Source organism: Epinephelus lanceolatus, chromosome 4, assembly GCF_041903045.1.
Source record: "Epinephelus lanceolatus isolate andai-2023 chromosome 4, ASM4190304v1, whole genome shotgun sequence".
In the NCBI taxonomy this organism is placed as follows: domain Eukaryota; kingdom Metazoa; phylum Chordata; class Actinopteri; order Perciformes; family Serranidae; genus Epinephelus; species Epinephelus lanceolatus.
The window spans coordinates 32,815,862-32,841,997 of record NC_135737.1 but is presented as its reverse complement, the minus strand read 5'-3'; the positions used below and the strand labels follow the sequence as shown (position 1 = coordinate 32,841,997).

General features: G+C 40.9%; 1 protein-coding gene across 7 annotated transcripts in view; it reads right to left on the bottom strand.

Annotated features, from left to right (window-relative positions):
* arap1 (ArfGAP with RhoGAP domain, ankyrin repeat and PH domain 1) overlaps window positions 1-26,136 on the bottom strand; it is a 73,245-nt gene that overhangs the window by 28,029 nt on the left and 19,080 nt on the right. For 5 of the 7 annotated variants that reach the window (XM_078167147.1, XM_033632363.2, XM_033632365.2 and 2 more), the window contains exons 3-13: window positions 18,084-18,253; window positions 15,533-15,621; window positions 15,366-15,448; window positions 13,765-13,887; window positions 13,287-13,356; window positions 12,475-12,595; window positions 12,123-12,307; window positions 11,590-11,696; window positions 10,432-10,631; window positions 10,015-10,100; window positions 9,280-9,462 (exon numbers count right to left, since the gene is read on the bottom strand). In XM_078167147.1, the coding sequence (XP_078023273.1) occupies window positions 9,280-9,462; window positions 10,015-10,100; window positions 10,432-10,631; window positions 11,590-11,696; window positions 12,123-12,307; window positions 12,475-12,595; window positions 13,287-13,356; window positions 13,765-13,887; window positions 15,366-15,448; window positions 15,533-15,621; window positions 18,084-18,253 (1,417 nt within the window). Of the gene's footprint in view, window positions 1-9,279; window positions 9,463-10,014; window positions 10,101-10,431; window positions 10,632-11,589; window positions 11,697-12,122; window positions 12,308-12,474; window positions 12,596-13,286; window positions 13,357-13,764; window positions 13,888-15,365; window positions 15,449-15,532; window positions 15,622-18,083; window positions 18,254-22,952; window positions 23,002-26,136 lie in introns of all 7 variants that reach the window. The other 2 variants (XM_078167151.1, XM_078167150.1) reach the window with 2 other exon arrangements.

The window sequence follows — 26,136 nt, the reverse complement described above, 5'->3', positions numbered from 1 at the left end:
ACACACACACACACACACACACACACACACACAAATGACAGAGACAAATTGCATTTCTGTCTCACACACCATTGAAAACATATGAACAAAAAGCTAGTCAGCCATCTGGAGTGGAACACATCCACATATATATATATTGTTCTATAGAGGCTACAATGATCTGCCATTGTTTTCAGCAGCTTCCTCTCCGTTACATATGGATCAAGTAACACAGGTGCCATTTTCAAGTACATTGGAATATACATTTTATGTCTAAACCGATTACAATTTTTGGGCCGATTCCGATTTCATTTTTTTCAAACCACTTTACAGCACAACAAGATATTGTGTGATCTTGAGATCTTTCCTTTATTAGAACATTTTAACCAAGATACAACCAGCTTTTCAATAATCATCTCAAACAAACAAACAAACAAACAAAAACAGTGACACAGGTTAAGAAACATTTTCCTTTTTGCTCAAATATAACTTCAGGTACAGTATTAAAATAAATAAGTAAAAAAGGTATACATAAATAAAAACATAGATAAAAAAAAAAAAAAGAATTCTTGGTGTATAGCATTTGTGGGTAATTTCTTGAATAGACAAAAGTAAAAATATCTCCTGTGAAAAATTCACACAAGTCTTCAGGACGCGCCCGCGGACACACGCCTCATCACTTTCAAGCGGCACAGTGCAGCAGTGAGAGCTCCGCAGTTCAGTTTAACATGGACAGTTAACAACTTTCTCTCTTTTGATGTGTGTGCGTGAATGATTAAGGCGAGAAGCCGCCCATGTTTCACTTCCTCACATTGCCCAAGCCATGAGTTGCACATGTGCGTGTGTGCGCTGCTGGATGTCAATCATGCGGTGGGGCAGAAATTTGACCGGCGTTTTAAATTGGCATATTTTAGACTGATCGGCCGTGGCAGGTCATGGCCGATCATGTGAAAATCGGCCCGATTCCGAGCACTGCCGATATATCAGGTGCAAGTCTACTAAAAATGCCGGTGACCTATTAAAAGTGGAGATATAATGCAGAACCAAACTGAAGACAGATGTAAAGAATGACCTGGAGTAATGTTAACATTATCAAGACAAGGAACAAACAGTAAATGAATAAATTACCAAACATCTGTTTAAAGATAGATACTGAAATAACCCCAACTTCCTGTAATACTTCTTATATCAAATTCACAAGCGGACAGTAATAATGAAAGATGTCCTCCAAAAGGATTCACAAGGTAAATTTATGTTCATAGCACAGCAAAACCTAACTGGCAGATTTTTACAGATATTAATGAGTTTTGGTGAATGAAAGCCCTTGACTAGTATTACCTGGGGACCTCACGTGATTTAGAAATGATCCCCCCATGTCTATGTTTCATGCCGCACATTAGCCAAGTCTGTATTTTGCTCAAATTTACTGACATTATCTCCTGGATATGGTGCGCACAATCATTTGTAACTCCTCTCTACACAACACTGAAGCGCTACAAAGCACCACTGGCTGTGATGTACAGTGTTAACCTCCTTTTTTCTTTTACATGTAGGTTAAACAAACAGAATAAATTCTGCCACACATTCTCACGTTATCTCTCATCGTCCTTCTAGATTTCGCTCTTCTGATTTATTTGAGCTTGCTTTTTCTGCAAACGAGTTTTCATGAACCCTCTGCACCCAAAATGCAGTCTTTCAAAGTTGCAGCCTCCATGACTGTCAAAGGGAAAAGATGGAGAATAAAGGCGCGAAGAAAACAGAAAGACCAAATCACCGAGATGCTGGTATGCACATGAGTAATATTATCATACAAATGGAAGGCAATTTGCCATGGAATTTTTTCTTGACAAACTTATGGACATGGCAGATTCACACAGGATTGAGATCGCAGACAACCTCTGTTTTTGTAAGAAATTACCAGAGCACCCTGGGCAACACCAGTCCAGTGCAAAAAGGGCTAGACTTTAGTCTTTAGACTTAATTAGGAGGTATAATGGTAGTTTTGGTTTTCTAGAGTTGCGAATGTTGGGAGTTAAAATGTGATTAAAACATACTAACCACTGTCTTTTCATCTTCTTCCAATTATTTTGTTTAAATCATAAATTAAATCACTTTAACGCAAACTAACATCAGGCATGAGACAATATTTATGAACACAGCTGAATAAATCTGCTTTTTCTTGGCAGGTACATAACAGGTAACAGATCTGCTTTCTGTTTACCTCAACTGACTCTGAATACTTGTTCTGTGTTTCAGTACAGTCGAGCTGATCACATTACAGTGTAGCGGAAAGGAAGAGAAAAGAGGAAACAAAGCAGTCTTCCCTTTTAAAACTTTGGAATAAGAGCAGATACAATAAATGAGTCACATCTGTGATCGGGGCTGAAGGGAGGAAACAAGTCCAACTGGAGTAAAGGGGAACACTGAAACGGCCGAGGTGAGAGAGTTCAAAAGATTATATCGGAGTCTGAATACCAACAAGATGAAACAACAGTAGGAAAAATACAAAGAGTGCCGGTATGTTTGCAGCACCATCTTGGAAAACTGGATCAATGGTTTCCACGTGGTAGACAGTGTGCCGATCCCTGGGGTGGGTTTGATTGACATTTTGGACTCTCACCTGTTTCTGCTTAGATTTGGCTCCACACTTTCCTCTGCTGGAGACACGATGTAATGTATTTGTCCTGCATTATTACACTAATCTCTTACAGCCTTTTGCTTTATTTTCCAACAAACTCTTTTTTCACCATAGAATGAACTCAACTAGTGCTGTTTACTGGGCATTTACAGCCTCAAATTTGGTAAGACCATACACTACAAATGGGTTTAGCCTGCTTTGCGTCACTGGGGCGATGAGAGAAAATGGCTGTGCATTTGTTGACCTCTATTTCATCTGCTTTAAAAGGGACAGTTTACCATAAAATAATATATATATATTTTTTTTCCTCTTATCTGTAGTGCTGTTTATCAGTCTGGTTGTATCGGTGTGAGCTGCAGCGTGTTGGAGATATAGGCCGAAGTGGTTAGCATTGTTGCCTCACAGCAAGAGGATTCCTGGTTCGAACCCAGAGTAGGTGAAGCCCTTCTGTGTGGAGTTTGCATGTTCTCCCTATGTCAGCGTGGGTTTTCTCCAGGTACTCCAGCTTCCTCCCACAGTCCAAAGACATGCAGGTTAACTGGTGACTCTAAATTAGCCATAGGTGTGAATGTGAGCATGAATGGTTGTCTCAATGTGTCAGCCCTGTGATAGTCCGGCGACCTGTCCAGCGTGTTCCCCGCCTCTCGCCCAATGTCAGCTGGGATAGGCTCCAGCCCCCCCAGGACCCCTAACAGAATAAACTGTTACAGAAAATGAATGAATGAATTAGCCGTAGATATGTCTGCCTTCTCTCCAATATGGAACTAGAAGGCACTGAGCTTGTGATGCTCCAAACGACCAAATTAAAGTTTTATTTTAAAGCAATGAGTTTTTTCAGGAATCATGACCCGGTTACTCAAGATAATCCACAGAACTTGTTGTGAGCAGGTTCATGTGGGAACTATTATTTCTACCAAACTACATCCCCCAACCATATCACCTTGCATGTCTTCCACAATCCACCCCGCTAAAGAAAAGCAGATTTCCGATGTTTCGCAGAGCTAGCTAACGTTTCAGCTCAGCCGGGAGGACGCCATTAATGTTCACATCTCGTGCTGTCACAAGCATGAGCCTCTCGTCCATGAGTAAATGCATGCTTTCTCAAGCACAGTGATTATACGTATTTTTGATTTTTGGGTGAACTGTTGCTTTAACCATCACGCTGACCTGACCAGCTGGTTTAGCTGTACTGATGCCACAAGCCACAAAGTCAATACTTCAGATCAATCCCAGCAGGCTAACATTAGCCACTGTGCTACACACCAAGCTTTATCATGATACACTGTAATTTGACCACATGCACACTACAGCTCAGAAACAGAAACTTACTGCAAACAAGTACAGTGGGACACTTTGTGATGACAAATTCCTAGCCTGATAACCGTGTGCGTGTTCCAGTAAAAATGAACAGCACCAGCCGTCTGATCTGTCCCACGTGGACATACATGTGAAAGTCATGTTGTATGTAGGTCAGCGTCCTGTAATGTATCAATAGACGACCCTCTGACCAAGAGAAGTGCACCAATCAGAACAAAGTACAGTGAGGAAATGGGTGTTTGAAGACCTCACGCCCTCCAACATCTGCTGCCTATGAAACGGGGAGTAATGTAATCACACGCACACACACAAAGAAAGAGAGAAGAGAAGGGAATTCAAGAATCTTTCCCAATTTCCCCAGAGAGAGAGAGACAGAGAGAGGGAGAGAGATTTTATCTGGGTGTGTCTGAAATCACAGGCCTCCATCTGGCCTTCGCAGTTATATGGGACAGAATTGGAAGTGGAGGAAAAGAAAGAGATGAGAGGCACAGAAGAAAAAAAAATATTGTGAAAGCAAGATGAAAGCATTTCAGTGAGGCACATTAATCACTTGCAAACTCAACATAGTACGCCCAGACCTCCTATGTACGGACACACACATGCAGCTGACCCCGCTTTGTCCATTTTAGCATTAACTGAACGTCCAAACAAAAACACACATTTATATATGTGTGAATGCACGTCCATATATTGAATCCAGATGAGAAAGAGCAGTTATCCACATATGTTCCATCATTACCTCACCGGGGACGGTATACGGAGAGAAAGGGAAATGGAGACAGAGGTGTATGTGAAAAGCCAGACAGATGAAGAAGGGGAAGAGAAGAATGAATACTGTACAGCGGGGAAAAAAAGAAAAACAGTCACACACAAAGACGAAGGGTGAAAAAAAGCATTGGGAAATAAACAAGCAAGCAGATCCAATCTCCATGTGCAATTGAAAAGGATTTATGACCTAAAATGCTGCAGTGTGAATGAGGACATGAGAGGACTCGGCTGGAAAAGGGACGAAAGATGAGACAAAAGAATGAGCAACAGCAGGGAACGGACAGAAAGAAAAGGGTGAGAGAAATGGAGCTTTTCTTCTGTGGAAGCCACTTTCCAAAACCATAAAAGCACAAAAACAAGCCCATAAAGAGTTTTTACTACTGCCTCTCAGCTCGGCCTGTTTGCTATAATAAGTACCAATAACATGCTGATTGTCACCAGTATGCAGTCAACACAGACACAACAAACACAAGCTCAAGAAGACTGGGATCACTCACTGGTTGTGGTTGTCCAGGTCGGAGAATATTCATATTCATACTCGCTTATGCTCATAACAAAAACTGCATGTGTAATCTAGCATGGGATCATAACAGTGAATGGCATTTGTAGTCTTTAGAAACTGTGTTTTAAAGGAGCCGTGTGAAGGATTTCGTGGCATCTAGCAGGGAGGATTGCACATTGCAACCTGCTGAAACTTATCACACGTGCCACACGTGAACTCCCGGTTAAGATTGCGTCAGTGTTCACTGTTCAGGAGATTTTCACTGGGAGACAAATTACCCACAGGTCTCTTCCTCTTCAAAATAAATGGACCAGGTTGTTGAAACCAGTAAAAACCTGCAACAAGCAGTTTCACATTAAAAATCAGTGTTTCTCCAACACTGTTAAGCTCATCGCAGACAGCCTCTAGACCTTAGATCTTCCTTTTTTCTGAATTTTACAGAGCCAAATTATCCGCCGAGATCTCTTCCTCTCCAAAACAAATGGATATGGTGATTTAACATGCTAAAAACACTGAATGAAGTAGTTTCACGTTAAAAACCAGAGTTTGTCCGACACTGTTCGTCTCGTAACAGAAGGGCTGCTAACTACGGTGGCTGACGTAAAAACGTAAAAAAGCAAAGATGCTAATGACCCTACCTAGAGCCAGTGTTTGGCTTGCTCATTTCGGGTTACTGTAGAAACATGCCAGTGTAACATGGCTGACTACGTGGACGAGGACTCATTCCCAGTGTAGATATAAACAGCTCATTCTGAGTTACTGAAAACACACCAATTCTTATTTTCAGGGGATTTTACACTAAAGAAAACATACTTATTATATTACAGTCCATTTCTGCCAATATATCCCTCTAAATCCCACACACTGGAGCTTTATCAAATGCAGCAAATATGCATGATAATAGGAGCCTTATTTGTGCCAAGTGCTCCTAACTTAGACTTGGCAAACACACAAATGTACTCTCAAACTGCCAACACTTGCCTCTATGTCAAATAACTCAGTGTCATACTGATCATTTCTCTGTCAAACATCTTTTATTCTCCACCCAGTGCTCTTTCTTCACTCTCTCAAACCCATACAGGGAAACAGACACTTAAGGCTCTGAAAAAGGATAATATATTAGTAAGATATATAAATACACCTTGAAGGACGGCAGGCCAATGGCTGACTGTAACAAAAAAGAAAACCAAGTTGAGTTTCCCTCGGAAAATTGGCATTTTCTCCCTGCAATTTTAATAATCCTTCATAAAAACATCAACACTATGTTCTTCCAAGAGGATATGAAACCCAGTTAATGTATGAAAGTCTGAGGAAGACATCAGTAGTTAAGAGCTAGTTAGTACAACAGAAAGAAGAAAAGACAGAGGAGGAGCAAAGCAGGAAGAGATAGAGTGAAAGACACAATGATGACCATTGACAGAGGTGAGCCTATCATCTCCTCTCAGAGAACACATGGACACACACACACACACACACATATACACAAGCTCAGACAGAGAGAGCAACACATACCAAAAATGCAAAAAGGCAGTGAAACATGCCTACACACACATTAATATGCATTGCATATGCAATGTATCTCAGCCCACTCGCGGCAAAATCATACACACAATAACTCTAATGTGCTCACTGACATAGATACAATACAGCAGCCCTTATAGTCTCGGAATGAAACTATGCCCCACAAATATGTGTTTGTTCAGTTGCACTGAGATCACATACTGTAAGAAATTCAAAGTCCATTGACACACATTCGTACAATCACAATGACCTTGTTAAAAGCCACATTCTTCACAGAGGTAATCAGAAAAAACACATATATGCAAACACACAGTATACTTTCACTACCCTCTCCTAGAGCTCACCAACACACACAACCTCACCTGGAAGTTCCCAGTTCCCTTCAATCCCTCCTCTGTCTGAATGTCAATTGTCACTAACACTCACACTTTGCTTCAGGAAAAGTAGCAACTTAAAAAGTAAGAGAAAGAGCCAGGAGTGAGGAGATCAACTTTCTTCTGCAGTCGCAGCCAAACAATGAGGAGGGGAGGAGAGGCAGAGGCGGAGTTAGAGCACATTCCAGCTTAAGCAGTGAGTAATGATGTCACGCTCAGAAAAAAGGAAAAACAAAAGAAGAAAGGAAAAAGCCAGGACTAGATAAACAAACCTGAATGTGAGCCAGACACACTCTACTACTCACAAAGCTGTTTCTCTGTCCTTTTCACACAAACACACACTCACTGCCTTACTGTCCATTTCATCATAACTGCATAGTTAACACAAAGACATTGCACAGTCTAATATTTCCTAAGGCACACCCAGGTTAAAAAAGGAACCACGCAGAGCTGAACAACTTCAAGTATTTAATTCAGGACAGAGAAGAACAGGTAGAGCAGCATCTGTTTAAAAGGCTGCATTTAAAAAGACAGACGGATGTAGAAAATCAAGAGAGATCACGTTCTCTGGAGAGCCTGAGAGAGACATTAGAAACAGGAAAAGGAGATAGCAATCATGGAGGACAACTGAATGAAGAAGGAAGGACTGGCAGCTGAACAAGTTTTAAACAAAGTCAAGCAGTGATTGGTGTGTGCATGTGTGTGTGTGTTTGTGTAACAATGAAAAAAATTCCTTCATCTCCTTCTGCACATCCCAAACACAGTGACTCACACACTCACACACCGACATGCCTGAACGCTCGAGGGAGGAAAAATAGAAGTCAGTCAGGTGCTGAATATGATTCACGCACACACTCAGTGTGTCTGTGAGCAGCACACATTGTTTGCAGTAAGTGGGTTAAGCAGCTAATGAGTGACCCAGCGGGGTCTGACACACTAAGACATTTACCGCACACAGTGGAGCAGGGCGAGGACACAATATAAAGCCCCCAACTCAAGTCTTTGGAAACTATTCGCAAGTGTCCTGATTCTTACTGACCAACTGTATTGTGTTAGCAGGGCAAAAGTATGTGCTTTCTCAGCTACCCTATACGCTGTTAGTCCATCCTAATTGGGCTATTATCTACAGGTAATTCCTAACTTCAGTGTCATGTCTACACAGAGGTCACTGCTGATTCTTACACCACTAGTATGAAACACCTGTGACTCAGACACGTGCCAGGAATTCACAACAGCTAGTTCGAAACAAATAAAACATCACTTGAATTACTAATTAATCTAGTTTGACTATGAATGTCAGATTACTGCAGTTGGCAGACTGTGCTGTAAATGCTGGACTTAATCAGGGATTCAGCCAGCATTTACAAGCAAGGAAACCTGCGTTACACTTCAGCTGCAGTGAGTTCAAATCAGTCCCTTGAATGCCCCACTTTGGGGTGAAGCAACACATGTAGCATGAATCAGCAAGCTGGTAATGGAGAAAAACATCAAGCACTCTAAGAGTTAACGGTAGTCTGGCTACTTTATTGTGACTGACTGGAAAAATGTGAGCCAACATACTTGCTACTTAAGACTTGAGCTTATAAATCCTCTCCCTCAGTGCAATGTTAGACTCTAAAAAGTGTATTTACACAGAGGGACTTCTTTTTATGTTCTTTTGAGGTGTTTTTACGGGAAGAGCCTGCTTTGTTGTCTCTGTCCGTCAATCAAACTATCAAACAGGTCGGTACAAGAGTGGTCTGGTCATTTCTTTATTCTTGGAATCTTAGTCATGGTCTGAGTAGGAGGCATGTATATGTACAGTGTATGGAGTGTGTGTATATGTCTGTACAAAATCCAGTCACAACTAAGCCTGTGACCCTCTATGAGAAATATGCACGCTGCTGCCGGGAAGAATCTTAAAGGAGGCTCAATATAGCGAGGCAAAGGGAGTGGTCACTGCTACATCCAGATATGACGTGTGTCAGACAGCGAATAAATGAATGGAGTCACAATTTAGTCATAGCGGACTGCTAAACCAACCATCTCTGTTGTTTCTATATCTCCCCTCTCTTTCTCAACTGTCAACTGACACACTCTAAGTCATTTCTTATTCTAACCACAGAAATGTAGTGTATATATTCAAAGTCAAGAGTAACACAGACAAAAGAAAAACAACCAAATAGATGAATTTAACTCACATTGTTGAGCTCCTTCTGGTTTCCGTAAAGAGGGTGGTACTTCCTGTACTTGCCCTGCCGGTATTTGTTGGTGATGAAGCGCCGTCTCTCTTCGCTGCAGCTCGAGGGTGTCAAAGCTTCACTTGGTGGGACATTAGCTGCCCAGAAACTGTTTACCCGTTTGTTGCCCAGCACAATGAACACCTGCACAACAGGTAGGATTTAGGAGAGGTATGTCCACATTAAAACAAAAGTAGGAGGGGGCGCCCACTAGCTCATCTGGTAGGGCAGACACCCCACTTATAAAGGCTTTGTCTTTGCTGCAGCGGCCCTGGAGCACTGCAGATGCAGACTGCAACACACGCCTCACTGTTCACACTATCGCCCAGGAGAGAGTAGTCTGAATGGGCGGGATGCGTGTGAGCCTGTGATGTGTTTGTGAGTCTGTTTTGTTTTTCATTTTGTGGCTGTGACAGGGAAAGAACCATAAGGGGAGAGCAAGAGAACTGAAACACAACAAGCGAGTCTCATGCCGGTGGCTTGAAAAAAAAAAATGAATGTCACAATGAATACTTGATGTTTGCAGTATAGTCATTTAATACATCTTAGATAGAAAGAAACTTGACACTGTAAGCTTCAAAAAGATTAACTGCAGGGCTATTGTATTAGACTGGCTTACAAGTGTACCTAATAAACTGCTACCTCAGTATAAATGAGTGTGTGTGTGTGTGTGTGTGTGTGTGTGTGTGTGTGTACCTGTATGAGCTCCTCTGTCCAGACTTTCCTGTCCATCTTCAGACTACGAACCTTTGAGATGCTCGGACCCAGCCCTCTGTGCTCTCCTAGAACAGACACACACACATTTTGAAGACAAAGTACATTCAGACTATGTAACAGTTCTGTGAAAGTCTAATGCAACAACTCCAATGAGAGTTTTTACACCAAGATAACTGATATTTGTTGTATCATTGCCACACACAGCAGAAAAAGTATGTATTTAGATAACTCCAAACACATTTCGAAGACATGTTTAAAAATGAAGCTACTCAAAAACATGCTGACAATAATGTCAAAACTCAGCAACAGCAAATATTCACATTGACAATTGTGCATTGATGCACATGCCACACATGAACACAAAAATACACACAATTCCAAAACCCACACACAAACCTGCGCATCGTTTGCAGACCACCACGCACAAGTTGATGGCAGCCCATTCCGGCTTGGGAGCTTCACAGTCGGCACAGAAACTGTTGCTAGGCTCCGCCCAGATCCGCTCTGCCACCTCTCTATTCGACAACGCCTCACCTATTGCATCCCGCATGGCGTCCACCCACTGCTCTCGCAGCTGCTCTGACTCCGCGATGAAACTGCGGACAGAGACAAACACACGGCCGAGCGTTAAAGCCGTCATGATGGTGGCGACAACAATTACCAAGTGACAGAAATGAGAAAGCCTGTGTCTGCCCTGTGTGTGTGAGTGTGTCCTTATGCTCATGAGCCCTCTGAGGACTGATTCCTATTCTGCTTCTGTTTTGCTAAATATACTTGGGTCAAAGTCAAAGAATGGAAACTATACAAACACACACACACAGATTTGTGGCTTGACACAGACTCGCATGTCTGGATCCTTCCTCTTCTCATCTGTCTAACTACACATCGGTCTCTGTCCTTAAATACACATACACACACTTCTCAAACAACTAGACTTGCACAAATGCACACTTAGACCGAGACGCAGACTGACTCACAGTCAAACTCTTATACAAATACACAAGCCTTTTCAGATTTCCCCATCCTGTCAAGCTGAGCCCTCGCACTGCAGGCTGTGCACGGTCAGCCAAAAGACCACACACACCAGACCAACACAAACACTTGTGCACACACATCGCCCTCACTCTTCTTCACACACAAACACATTCTCCTGCACACAGATGCACACACACACACTCATACAAAGGGCTTTTTACATTCTCCAAAGATGTCCAGCTGAGGACTCTGAGGATAGCTGGACGGTGGGAGTTCTCAGTAAAACAACATGATCTAATTTCCCGGAAGTATCCTGGCACCAAGACCAACAGAGCTGTTGGCTTACAAAGAAGAATGATTACCACTGCACTTAAATCCTTATGGGAAAACATAAATCAATTTGAGATGAGAAAAGTAATAATCCATCAGACTATGTACGGAAACTCAGAGAAGACATATACACAAAGTAACACATCCAGGTCGAGAGTTTAAATTTACTGTACTCTAAACATGGCGTGAGAGAGTCAGTAAGTGTGTGTGTATGTGTGTGTGTGTTGCATTTCTGTGTACGTGCAGTACCTGAATATGCGGTAAGGTGTGGTGAGATCAAAGCCACGACGATCTGTCTCTTTAATATTTCCTACGTTCATCTCAATGGATGTGATGCCCACTCCTATACGATAGTCCTGGAAATAACAAAAATAAATTAAAAAAACAAGATGTTTTTGGGTCAGTTGCTCAACTTTTTGTTTAAAATTGCTGTTTTACACTAACTTTACTGTTTCATTTAACAAGGCTGAAAGAATCTCTGCTAGTTTATCTACAACTTTAACCTTAAATTTAGACGATGATGTCAGTTGATGATGAATTCGATAACCTTAAACACTGTTAAATTGGAAATGTGAAGAGAAAGCCTATGAGAGCCCTGTCATCAATTTCATCTGTGGTTTTCTGCAAAGATCATGGATCAGCAGATGTGTGTTAATCACTTAAAAGAACCCAATTTAATACTGAGATTTCTTCTATATAGTATTTTTCAAAATAAGGACGACACTACTACCACATGATCTGTACACACTGCTCATCTCTGCAGTCACACAGACGGTCCTTACCTCCATGTTTTTGTAGAGGAAGACTTTATCTGAGGCAACAACAGTATAAAGTTTGGAGCGTAACCCTCTGAGCTCCAAATAGCCCTGATGGTCGGGGGTCATAGGTGAGCCAGGGTTCATGGTGCTGCGTCGATGGCGCCCCCTGGTGCAGTCCTGCAGCACATCCACCCAGTCATTCCTCTCCGCTGGATGATTGTAAAAACACATGCATGAATGCACACACAAATATATGTGAACCAAGATACAAGCATATCTGTGCATGCATGCGACATATGCACATGACATCTTACAGATGGTTATATGTATTATTTTTTTGAGTGAAAACACAGATGACCAGATGGATCGGACAGACCTTCACTTTCAGCCCTGAAGATGAATGTTCGGTTGTTTGTGACGACCTCAAACTTCAGCTCTCCCACGCTGGTCACATTAGTGATGAAGCCAGTGGAAATGATCCCCTTAGAATACACCTCCTACAACACGCCACACACACACACACACACACACACACACACACACACACACACACACACACACAGCAACAACTACTCTGTTAAACAGATCCACATCTAACATGGCATCGCAGCAGGAAGTGTGTGGGTGAGTGTGTGTTCATGTTTGCATGTGCGTGAGTTGGAAATATAGTCTAAATGTATCAGTGTGTCTGATGGGAAATCCACACGGAAAGTGCTTTTTGAAACATATATGACATCCGCTACTTGACAGTCTCACAGAGCAGATAACACTTCCATCTTGTCAAATACTTCAATCCACAACGGCTCCGAGATGCATTCATGTGAAGCATGTCACCACAGGACTCCACATTTTGTTGTCTTGTTTGGCGTGCTTCATGCAATGTTATATGCACAGGCAGCTGTTTAAATCACACAGATCTCCTGCTGCTTGTATGTTATATCTGTAGTTACAGGTCACAGCCCCTAGTTTTGCTCCGAGCTTTATGTTTTCACTACATGTATACATCCCCTGCATGTGACAGACAGCCAGGGACAATCAAGTCCAATTGAGCCCAGTTGAAAACTATTTCATCCAGAGGTCTCTGCTGCCAGTCAGCATGGTGACAGTTTGGCAGGCTGCTGTGGTGCTGACATCTGGCTCTGACTAATGTGATGATATGATGGAGTTACTGTACATGTCTGTTGTTACCTTGTCATTGTTAAAGTATCTCAGGTAGTCAACATCCAGCTTGACCCATCGTCTCTGATAATAAAGGGCCCTGTCAACAAGAACACAGACATATTTTAAACAGTGTGAAGTACAAACTCATTTACTGTAAAGAGGAACTAGGAAAGAGGTGTTACATGATTAAACTCTGAAACATTCTGAAGTGTTTTAGCAGCTGTTTTATCATTGTATCACTGTAATTATTAATACTCCTTGTAAAGCATATAAAACCAACCAAACCATGTTAAAAGTAATTTCGTGAGTAATAGAATGAGAGGCATGAAAGTATAAACACAGTGAGAACATAACTTGTTATTTTGTATTAATGTCATGTTTAAAGTGTGATTGAGATAGTGCTGATGTCATGAACACAGCAGATATCTGGGGGTAGAGTTTCTGTGGTTGACGCCTTTATCTCAGCACAGCCTCAGCTTGTGTGTGCTTGTGTTGTCAGTCCTACCCCTGAGGTGGATTCTTGTCCAGCCAGCCCATCTTGATGACAGCAGTAAGCTGAGGGCTGGTGTCCTTCGTGGCTTGAGCCAGGTAAACACTGTCAGTGCCTTCATCGTGCCATAGGCTATGACTTTAGATGGACAGACATAAGCGCGCGCACACACACACACACACACACACACACACACACACACTGTAATTAAATTACATTAACAGAAAGAACCCTGAAATTAATGTTGGTACAATCTTGCATACTTTTTCTAAATAAATAAATCTATTAGTTATTGTATCATACTACTCATTAACTGAACTTATCAGCAACGAAACCTACACATGTATATTTTGTGTATCCATGGAAACCAAGGTCATTGCCTAGAGGTTTCTGCAGGATGCCAGGGATAGGTTCTGTGATAGTTTTTATCCAACTGGTGGCTATGTTGATAACCATGTTGATAACCAATCAAGCAGTCAATACATTATTTCTGAACTTTTACAGGTGATTCAGTTTCTAAAGGTAGAAGCTACTTTTAAAAGTTTCAGCCTGATTAGTTATTCAAAATCACTTAAACCAGCTGCGCAGTCTTGTCATAAACCTCACTAACAATCTAAAGTTGAAGCTCCAGTCAGTGACTTAAAATTAACTTTCTAAACCTCTTGCACACTTGCCTCTATATAACTATGACGGTCTTGTTTTACTGACTGATAAAGATGCTGATGCAGATACTGAATAAAGGGGCATTGCTATTCAAAATGAGATTTACTAAGGTGAGATTTGTGCTTGGTGAACTTACAACTACTACAAAGCTTGGAAAGCTGAGTAAGCCAATCATTTACTGTAAGAGATCACAGTATTTATATAACATGACACAATCACTGTCCCCCACCCCACCCACAGCGAAAATAATCAAAAATAATTAGAGGCCTCTGTGTGGTGTTTTTAAGGCTTTTCCCTGTGGAAATTTTGTTCCTTTAATCAGTGTACTCCTTCTTATTAAAGCTGTATGTTTGTCTTTTTAAGGAAAACACTATGAACCCCCCTGAAAAAGTTCTAGAAGCACCACTGCACAAAAGAGTAGTATTGTGTAATATGATCATCAACCCTGTTTTGACGCACATTTTGCTACTATTACAAGCTCTATTTAAATTATAGCTTCATAATCACATCCTACACTGCACAGTGACAACACTCTCAAAAAGTCCAAGGCAGCTCAGTGGATGAGTCAGGCCTCATCCACACATACACTAAACTATACTCGTAATACGCATATTTAGCTTTAGGGCACAGAGAAGTCAAGTTAAAGTTGTGTATTTTAAAATGAACTTGAGTAATAGTAAAACAAAATGCAAAGTAAATATTCATTGAGCAAAAAAAGACTTAGATGAATTCTGGAGGACAAACAAACATGTCTTAAAACAGCATTCAAAACCACAACCTTACATCGAAGCTACAGAGTGTGTTGATCACCATGGTCAGCAATGTACTGACTACAAAGGTCAAATCTGTCTCTGTGGCTGTTTGTTGTGTTTGTGGCGTTTTTCTATTGTGCAGCCTAATTGTGAGTTTCCTCGTTTGTAAATGGTTTGTTTGTGTGTTGACACATGACTCACTCGTCATCATCCAACAGCTCATCATCGCTGCACAAAGAATTGCACCGTCTCTTTGGCTGGATGGGCACTTGCAGGGACATATCCTAAAGGAGGAGACAGCCGTCATTCACCATGTGCAGGAGGAGAAGAGACAGAAGGGTGTAAAAGAAGGATATGTTCTCACTTACCCTGTCTGGTGCGCTCACTGAATGAGCACTGGGGTAAAACAAGTCTGGATCCTCGTAGTCATCAGAGTTGTCATCGAGTGAATCCAACCCTGTGGGAGGGAGCAGAAGATGAGATCAGTGGGAGTTGTACTGCTTTAGTTAGTCAGTGCAGTTCAAGACTGGTTCGCGGGAAACCTTTAAAGATAAACTAGGCAGGATTGTACTTACTGTATGTCTATCTGTACTGACACTCAATAATTAACCATAATGCAACACAGCAGCACTGAACAGACATATTGCCTTTGCGTATTGGGCTAACTACTAATTTCTGACTTGGGACAATGGCAACATTATTGCTCTCTGTGCGTGCAGTATAGGTAATACACAAAGTATATGCTTAGTTTTGGATCTCTGGTGGATTGTAGTGTTTCCATTTTTTAGTTGGGAAACAAGGACAGATGTACAGGGAAAATAAATCTGCAGAATGAATGCTGAACATTTTGAAGCCGACTTTACTTGGCTCTCATGAAACCCACAGATAAACTCAACACGTTTACATTCTTTCTCTAAAAAGGTTACTAGATGTCATTCTGGGAAATACAATAAAAGGCTAATAAAGCATGAGTAGGGAAACTGAATATGAGTAAAAGTAAATAACAGCACTGATAATACCAGTTATTCAAGTTATCTGGTTCTTGATTAGAGTGTGTTAATCTATGTTTGTGAACACAGAGACTAAATGGTCTGTGAAGTAGAGCTGAGATTGTTACTGGGCTTATAGCAGGTACCAGTCTGACAGTGTGGCAGGACTCTCTCTGTTTTTCCATCTCGTAAGAACTAACTTTTCAGGCTGAGCGACTAAATGACAAATATTAAGCAGAGTCATATTTCCTGCAGCATGTAGGAGAGGTTTAACAATATCAAGCTGAGAAAATGACTGCAAAAGACACAACGTGTACAGAGATGGCCCCTCCCCTGTGGCTCCTTGTAGCTTTGACAAAAAAGTTACATGGAAATGACTAATAGTTATTTTTTTAAAATAGGCCTAAAGAAATTTTTGCATTCTGTAATTGTAAAAATGTGAAGCCTAGATGCAGAATAAAAAAAGTTTTAACATTTCAACAGCTAAATGTGTGTAATACATCTGCTGCGTGGCACATTTTCCTCGAAATTTTGCTGAACCTCGATAGCGGTAGCTAGTCTTGAGTCTTCCTAGCGGATGAGCTATGGATGCCAAATCCAAAAAAAGTAAAAGTCTTGATATAAAATAGAGAATTTAGCAATGTGTGGACAGATTTGTTTGCTGTCACTGCCAGCTCTGCAAAGTTAAAGTATCAAATAATCATAAATAGTGCACCACACAGTGGCCACTTTGTGTCAAAGCATATTAAGGAATGCTCATTTAGGCTATTTTTTATGGGCTAATTCAGACTTAATAGGCTATGTTACCTCCATTATGAGGCTCAAATATGGTTGCGGCTCCACGCAGATTTTTTTTAAATTATTTTTTGTCAATAAAGGCTCAAATGCAGAGCTCCATGATGGTGTCCTGGTGATACTACTGCTGTTCAACTCTACAAAGACTGGTAAGCCCAAAAACTGTGCCACCTGCTCCATAATGCCAACTCAGAGCCGATGTGAGCAAACTAAATTGAACCTGGTTTACTAACATTCATTACCCTCAAACAAATCTGAGACATCAAGCATAGATCATATCAACTCACAATGAATAAGGCAGGAAGGTGGGTTCATGGCCTTGGTATATTTTTAGCAACATCATTCACATTTTCAAGGTTCTCTTTTAGTTGTAACTAATCATTTATTTCTAGCTAACACGGTCCATTTCATTTCTATAATTTGATTTGCATGACATTTACAGTAAGAGTGAAAATGCTACTTCCACTGTGAGGCTGCAGACATGGGTCAAAATGATGTGTTTGCCCTTTTAATTACAAACACTGGTACTCAAGTGAAAGCAGCCTGAAGTAGGGAGACTCAACGTGCTTTGCCACTTTTGCAAAATGATAGAAGGTCAAACAAACATTCACAATTACTATATAAATAATTAGCCCCGACCTCTGTCAGGTGTTCTGGGGAATCCTCCCCTGGCGCTATTTTTTTCTTCAAAGATTTAAAGTACAAAAAATCCCCACTGTGTATCAATTTATTTTCACTGTGAATTAGAAAACGGTTGGCTGGCCACCCGACACTCTTCCCCAAATCTGGACCCCAGGTCAAAAGTAAAGTAACATTGGTGTAAACAGGGAAGATATATTCATATTCAAGTACATATGCTGAGTGAAATACTGTGCAGATACAGATTTTGGTTGAACAATATTTAAGCACCATTTAACAGAAATTAACAGAAAGTCATGAAGTCATGGTTTTTTCAAGCTCTACTGTAAATACAGAAATGGAGATACAATATAATTCATAACCTCCAGTAGCTCAGGGGTTAAGATGCCGACCATGACCCATGGTTCGAATCCAGCTGTGGACTATTACAGCATGTTGTTCCCCACCTCACTCCGTCGTTTAATCCAGTCTATATAAATATCTACATGCTACTTATGGGACTCACGGGGAGGTTGGGGGACTCTTCTGGCAGGCAGAGCCGGCTGAGTGTCAGGTTGAGTTGACTGATGTGCGTCTTCAACAGTTTGGGGTGTCCTGGTTCGAGGTGGGACCTGTGGAGTTTGGTCTTTCTGCATCTCATCAACAGTGGTCTTGGTGGGCGAGGGGCTGGAGGATAAAGGGGTAGAGGACAGGTCATCAGAGGTTTGTAGAGCAGGAGGGGAGTCCTCAGACACAGCTGCAATCTGGGAACGCGTGAAAATCCCACGCAGATGGCTGATTCTATACATCCTCTGTAGGGAACAAAGACCTTTCCCTTTGACACCTCGCTCTTGTCTTGTCTTATTCCACAGCACAGAATTAACAGCATTTGAGATTTCTCTCCAAGCACATACTAAGAAAAAAAAGTTGCAGGCAATAAATTTTCCGCAGAGGAGCTGGTCAGAAGTTAGTACTGTATGAAAAAAAAGAATCACTCTGATAACCTGATTCAGTCCACATTATTGACTGCTACCGTGTTACTAGGAGAGATCCCAGAGCTCTGGCAAAACGGCGTCCCTCAGCTCTCTGACTGTCAGTTTCCCCTCTCAATTTCTGGTTCCTGGCAAGTCTGAACCTGCCTCACCCTACAAGTTCCTAGCTCCATATAAACACAGCATACCTTTGACTCCAGTGTAAACACACACACACACACACACACACACACACAAACACATGTGCACATGAGAGATGTGCCGGTAAACCAGCTGCGCCATACTGAATAACATGGTGAAACATTCTAATGGTTGCTGTACACAACGCCAACATTTTCTATTAGCATCAGTACCATGACAATCAGTATTTTCAGTCTTCATTAGCAGTTTTATTTTAATAGCCAAAAATGTCACTGGTGGGTCGGCTCAAAAATGAACCAAAAATGCTACACACTAAAACTGAATGAATGAATTCTACCTTATGACAGTTTGAGGATGTCCAACATAGGTTTGTTCATGGTGTTTTTGGTGTATCTTTTGTTAGCTCACTGGCAGACTCTGACAAAGATGCAAAATACAGTTGACAGTTCAAAAATTTCAGCACCATTTAAACTGAAATTGATAGAAACTGATGAAAGTCACGGTTTTTCCTATCTGTAATGTATGTACACAAATGTAAGTTCAATATAATTCATAATTCATGGCTCAGGGCTTTAAATCTGGCTTTTGCAGAGTCCAACACAGCTGCAGAACACAGCTGAGGGTTTGTTAGGTTTGATTAAACCCAAGGAAATCCTGATGTGATGTAACTTTACTATTTTTTAGCTGTAAAATATTGTAATACCAAACTTCATGATACACATGGAAGATGAAGATGCGTCCAGATGTGCGATGGTGTCACTTAAAATACACACTCATCTATCCATTCATTCATTTACTGACGCTTCTTTACAGTTGGGTTTTGGAGGAGGCAGGCTAACACATACCTCTCACCAGGTAGGTAACCTGCGGCTTTTAGAGCCACATGTGTCTCTTTAGCCCCTCTACGGTGGCTCCCCGTGGCTTTGACAAACAATCATATGGAAATTAATTAGCTATTTTTCTAACATTTTAATTTTTATTCATTGTTGTTGTAGACCTCAAGTGATTCTTAGAGTCCGTCCCAATACTCACACTTCCTCTCAGAACTGACCCTAGCCCTTGTTTTTGCATGTTCCCACGAAGGGCTAGGGTGTCCCAAACTTTAGGGAGGTGTTTTTCAGCCCACTTAATTTGAAGGGTTGTGCGATGCACACTTACGAACCCATCTCAGCTGAAGGGAAGATTGAATTTCCCAGGATGCATTGCGAAACTGTTCAGCCAGGTGAGATTTCCAGGAAGATGGCAGCCTCCATGAGGAAGCCATCGCACAATTTAAGTACTATTTTCGCAAATAAGCATGCAAAAATGTCGGAATGTGTTGTTTCTGCATATGCATTGTTAACTTAAGTATTGAGTGAGAATATGAATGCTTGAAAATTGCTAATTCACGATGTAGTCGACATGAATATCTACAGTTCTCTGCCTACGTCAACATATAAGCGTGACGTAGGTGAACACATCTGTTACGCTAATTTGCATGAAGTGGCGTCAGCATTCGTAGGTAATATTCCCTACCCCTCAACACTACCCCTTCAACGTTGAGGGGAATCTGGCGAGTGCACTTGAAACCAAGGGGTAAGGTTGAGGGAAGAGAATTGGGATTGGCCCTTAGATTCTCAAGTTGTAAAAATCCGTTGCCTTCACACCAAATAAAAGAAATGTTTTAACATTTAGTCAACTTAAACGTGTCACACGACTACACCATAGTGCCTTTTCCTCTATGTTTTGACGAACATCAAGCTACTTATTGATTCCAAATTCAAAAAAGGAAAAGTCTTGGAGGTGAAGAGAGAACTTTGCAGTGAGTGGACAGATTGGTTTGCTTTCAGTGCCATCACCGCAAAGTTTAAGATTCAAATATTCATTAATAGCCCACTGCAGAGATGTGTGACAGGCTGATTTAGACTAAATAGACTGTGTTACCTTCATTATAACACTCAAATATATTCTGTGGCTCCGGACATTTGTTTTTTTCTTGTCCAAAAAGGTTCTTTGATAGTAAAGGTTGCCAACTCCTGCCCTGGCTGCTCACTTTTGCTCTTCCTGTGAGATCCCAGGGTGTCTCTAAGTCAAATTGGATAAAATTCTGTGCTGACCATCCCACCCTCACTTGTGAACAACACCTCGTGATATCTTAACTCCTCCATTTGGGTCAGCTACATCAACTACAACTACACCGTATAATTATAATAAATAAAAAAATAATCCCAATGCAGCACATACACAGAGGGCCAGTGGGCCTTATGTTAGAGAGAAATTTTTCATTGATTCATCAAACATTACCGCAGCTAAGGTTTGCTTCGGTCTGCATGGACAGATGAGCAAACTGAAAAAAAGCGCAACCTCTCTAATGTGGTTTTGAATGTGAAGATGGTTCACATAAGCACAGAGCCTTAGATCTACATGCATATTTGGTTATTAATATATGTCTTACATTTTTGTGTTCTGTTCTATTATTAATGGCGCATGCGATATCTTTCAGACAAAGTCATATGTCACTATTATGTTAACAAATACATAAGATACAGTATCTGTCTATAAAGAATGTTATAGAACTGGACAATAGAGCACATTTGCTGCTTGCTTTTTAACTTATTGTCTTCTTTACCTGTCTCATATTGTCACAGAGACACCTAAATTGCAGCATATCTATATACACTACATCCATGCTGACAGGAAAGTCAAGAGTGAGCACACAGGCCCGCCTTCTATCCATCCAGTATTGTGAAAGTTCCTCTTTATTCCAGCCTCTTTTGTGAATTTCCTTCTTGTAACAGTCAAAATGATCAGATTTCACATTTAGAAGGACGTAAAAGATATTAGTCCGACAGTACAGCAAACAGACCGTAACCAAACATAGCGAGCATGCCACTTTGTTTCCAAACAAATCTTCAGTTCAGAAGTTTACAAATTACGCCTAAGTTAAGAAGTTACTGGTTTCTTTTGGGTTAAAATACGAAAGGTTTGCCTGATAGGACAACAGAGCATGTCAGAGAAGCTCGAACAGTCGTGCAACAATACCTCAGCTCAGTGTACTTTAGAGACAACCTGTTCTAGTTGTTACAGTAAGCTGTGTTGGCTGTTTGATCGTAGCCTCAAGTCAAAAAATTCAAAAGCGGTTAACTTAAAGTGTCTAACACAGAAATAAACCTCTCTGTCGTGTTTTATTTAAAGTGCCATTTCAACGTGGTAGTATGGTTTTACGGCTATGTCTGCACTGATGTAAAAAACATACATTCAAACAACATACACCGTCTTAATCATTAGGAGGCGGTCAACAGACCCCTCTGGACAAATTTCAACACTTTTTCATGCACTTTGGTTGAAGCAACTCATTTTTAAAGAGTAGCAAACTCTTCTCAATTAAACTTAAGGCCCTAAATATATCTTCCTTTCATTAGCTCTGTTTCATAATAAACACTAAAATGATACACAATGACGGGAAACTGACCTGTTGACACAGTTCCTCCTTTTTCTCAGAGGAAGAGTGCTGAGAGAGGGGCCGCTAGCTGCATGCTATATTTAACTTGCCCTCTGCTTCAGCTAATTGATGACAGTAGGCTGAAGAAACAATGACCGCTCCGTCCTCCTCCCTCACTGTGTGCGTGAGAATTCATTTCTACACTTTATCACTACACCAGATGACAACAGCTAGTGGAAATCTGTTACAGTGTTCACAGTTGAGAGGCTCCTATTTTTCTTTTATCTTAACTACAAACAAAATCTGAGCTATTCTACGCTGTGACACTGTTAATGTACATTAATCAGCTGTTTGTTAATGCTAATAGGGAGAGCTAAAAGCAAAGCTAACAACAAAGTTTTTGCCCTAGGAAACACCTGATTTCCATGACAGCGAAACACGCCACGACTGCCTTTGCAAAATCCCATCGTACTGGTTTTGTATTCTTCACAGACACACAGGTGATACAGCACTGCCAGTATCAGTTCCCTTAACTTGTAAGAGCCCCAGGACAGGGCAGGATATCTGGTCTCATACAGGATCATTACAGCATGAAACTACCTTAATCTGACCAAGTTAAAACAAACACGAGTAAACAGGACATTTCCACTGACTTTGTTGAAATATGTGTAACACAGCAGAAAACATAAACACAGCATTCACGACAGGCTTCCTTGTTTGAGCCACTCACACAGAGCAGAGTGAGGAGGGGGATTAGAAGGTGAGAGCACATGCTGGTAACAAGCACCGACTGAGAAAAGACAAGTCGAGATATGATTAGTATCAGTGTTACCTGTTCAGACATGATCAAAAGGACTCCTCTTCCATGACGGTACAACAATCTTTAACACACATATCGGGGGAGAGGGAGAAAAAAAGGAGGAGGAAATGACCAGTTAAAAAGAAGATGGGAGGAGGCAACGAAGCATACTGACAAGGAAACAAGAGAGCAACAAGAGAGTGACAAGAGAGCGCGTGAATGTGCTAGCAGAGCCTACAAAACAAAGCAGTTCCTGGTAATAAATCACTTTTGTCGTCTGTCTTTATTTCTCACTCTCTCTTTCTCCCTGGGTCACTGACAAGAGGCTAATGAGGAGAGTTTTTAACCACTCTGTGTTGTTCTCCATTGTAACTTCCTCCCCTCTCTCTGCAGTTCAGTTTCCCTTTACAACACAGACAGAGAACATGCATATGTCGCTCATAATGGAAGTACTCCAAAGCATAAGGCAAGGCTTAGGCTTCTTTTCCCCTACTGGTGACAACACACACACACAAAAAGAAACTGCTCCTAATCTCGTATGCTATCGCCAGGAAGTACATAAACATGCGATAAAGGACCGCTACAGTATCATCAGTGAAACTAGCTGAAGGATAAAAGTCTGCTGTCAAAGGGAAAATGTGCAGACTCTTAAAAACACTAAGGGCTTTTTACAGATACACAGTTCTGCAGACACATCAATGTACAAAAGCGACTATGCAAAAATGAAAACAAGCGAAACAACACTACCAGTGCAACATATAACACAATAATCAAGACAAAAGGACCACATAGTTTTCGACACAAAAGACAAACACACACATATATGGTATAAAATACACACAATAGACTACAGCCTCACAGACAGGCTCAATTCACTCATAGACTCTTCTGTATTCAACAAGCCACTGAGCGTTATGTCCACTCAGTCAGTCAATGTGCTTCGGCCTTTCAGTTTCAGGAAGTGTCTAAGTTTAATTTCAGGAAGTGTTTAAAAGTCACCAACAACATATTTGGTGTCTAAAGGTCTAAACTGCTACTGAAGTTGACAAGAGGTGCAGTTTTCCATATCGTCCAATAGATGGCAGCACAATCCTCCATGAACTAAAACATGTACAGAGGCCAGACTATTGACCATTTCTCAATTAAATGTATCTCTGAACACACAGTCACACCACTGACATTCTTTTACATTATTCTTTGTCATTCTGCCTTCAAAATAGCACCCTTTAAACAGTCTTTCATTCAAAGTTAAAGAGTACTTTCAATGTTTTTCAAACTATTTTCCCATGTTTTTGTGTCTAAGTGCCTAATAGAGACAACAATTTAAACCAGTCCAGTGTTGAGCGAGACCACTGCAGCCAACAACCGCTAAACAGACTGCAAGGTAATGTTAATAGGCATTTGAGCACCATCAATCACCAAATCAAGTGCTTATTTTTGTCACTGACAGGCTCATATTGTTATTGTAAATGTCTGAGAACATTATGGAAAGAATCACTGCAGAGACAGACTTTTTTTGTTAAAGAGTGACATCCTTTTTGTTTAACTGCTATCGCCAAACCAGTGGCGGCTGCTGGTCTTTCAAACAGGGGAAGCTCACTTTAAGTTTACATCATAAAATTTGTAATATTGTTGTGAGACAGTAACTTATAAAAGGAACATTTAATTGAAACCATTTTTCAACCACACTCATGCCATAGAACTGCAGCAAAACACACCTCAAAGATTTTCAGATGGGTTTAACAGTGAAAAAGAGCTATATGGCTTATGGAAATAAGGAACTCTGTCAGAAGACTCCACTCGCCGATGCCGGTGTGTATTTTAAAAGTGCTGTCAATCACAAAGGGATTCAGCCTTTTACACAATTCCTTCAATCATCATGCATACACCGAGTGTCCTCTCCCACCTTCCGCTCCATCCCTGGAAGTGACGATTTAGTCGCATTTATCCAGTGACCGTCTCGCTTTGCTGCATGAAAAAAACCTGCTCAGCGCTGTCTCATAGGAATGCTTGGAGGCTCCGCGTCCACCGTGCTGACATGAGAATGTATGACAGGGAGGTCGCGTTTGAAAACTGGTGATAACCAGCTGACATTTGAACATCATAGTCATGATGTTAAACGCATCCTAGCGCACGTTTAATGCAATGTAAATTCTTATTTTAATGTAAATTCAATAGTGCATATTTGACCATTCCTTCTATGAAATTTTAGGGGAAGTTTAGCTTCCCTTGTTGTCTCAGAGCAATCGCCCCTGCGCCAAACGCACCAGACACCATTTACATAAACAGTAATTTTATCATCACAACACACACTTCATTCAACGTCGATAGAAACAAAATAAAACTCACAAAAACAATCTAGGCTCATCCTTCCACTGTTCCAAAAATCACCAGCTCTGGTTTAGTTGAAATAAACCCTTAGTTCATCCAGTTAGATTTGAAAATATGCTGGCTCTATGTTAAGGATAGACCGATACATCGGCCGGCCGATATATCGGGCCGATATTTGAGTTTTTTTACTTGTATCGGCATCAGCCGATACGCGCGTGAGTTCGTGGATTTAGTAGTTGTTGTTTTATTTATGCATCAGCTTAAATATTTATTTATTTTATAAAGACATTACTGGAAGGTTTAAGAGCACTGAACTCTTTTTTTTTATTTGAATGTATAATAATAATATTCTACCTGTTCTACCTCAACTCTCCATTTTGTTTTAGTATTTTTAACTGTTCCATAAATGTTTCTTATTTTAAGCTTGAGACCTGTAATATTTGTTATCATTGTGTCATTTTTTTTGATGTAAATTGAGGGAGCAAAAGCAGTATCGGCCCCAAATATCGGCTCAAGAAAATCGGCAGTCCATAATCGGTCATCGGCTAAGGGTGATGGAAAAAAATCGCTATCGGCATCGGCCCTAAAAAATCCATATCGGTCTATCCCTACTCTATGTAACCGAAAATTTATTATTATTGGAATGGAGTCTGGTGGGTTCGGCAAAAAACAATTATGGGGCAGTTTCCAGTTAAATAAATCCTTTCATTAATGTTGTCAGATACTTATAATAATAATAGTAATAATAATAATAATGATCTGAGCCTTGTCAGTGGCAAAAACACTTTTTGTGGATGTACATTAACGGTGCAGTCTGTTTTCCAGCTGTTGGCTTCAGTGCTCCTGCTCAGTACTGGACCAATTTCAAAATGTTTTGTTCCTGTTG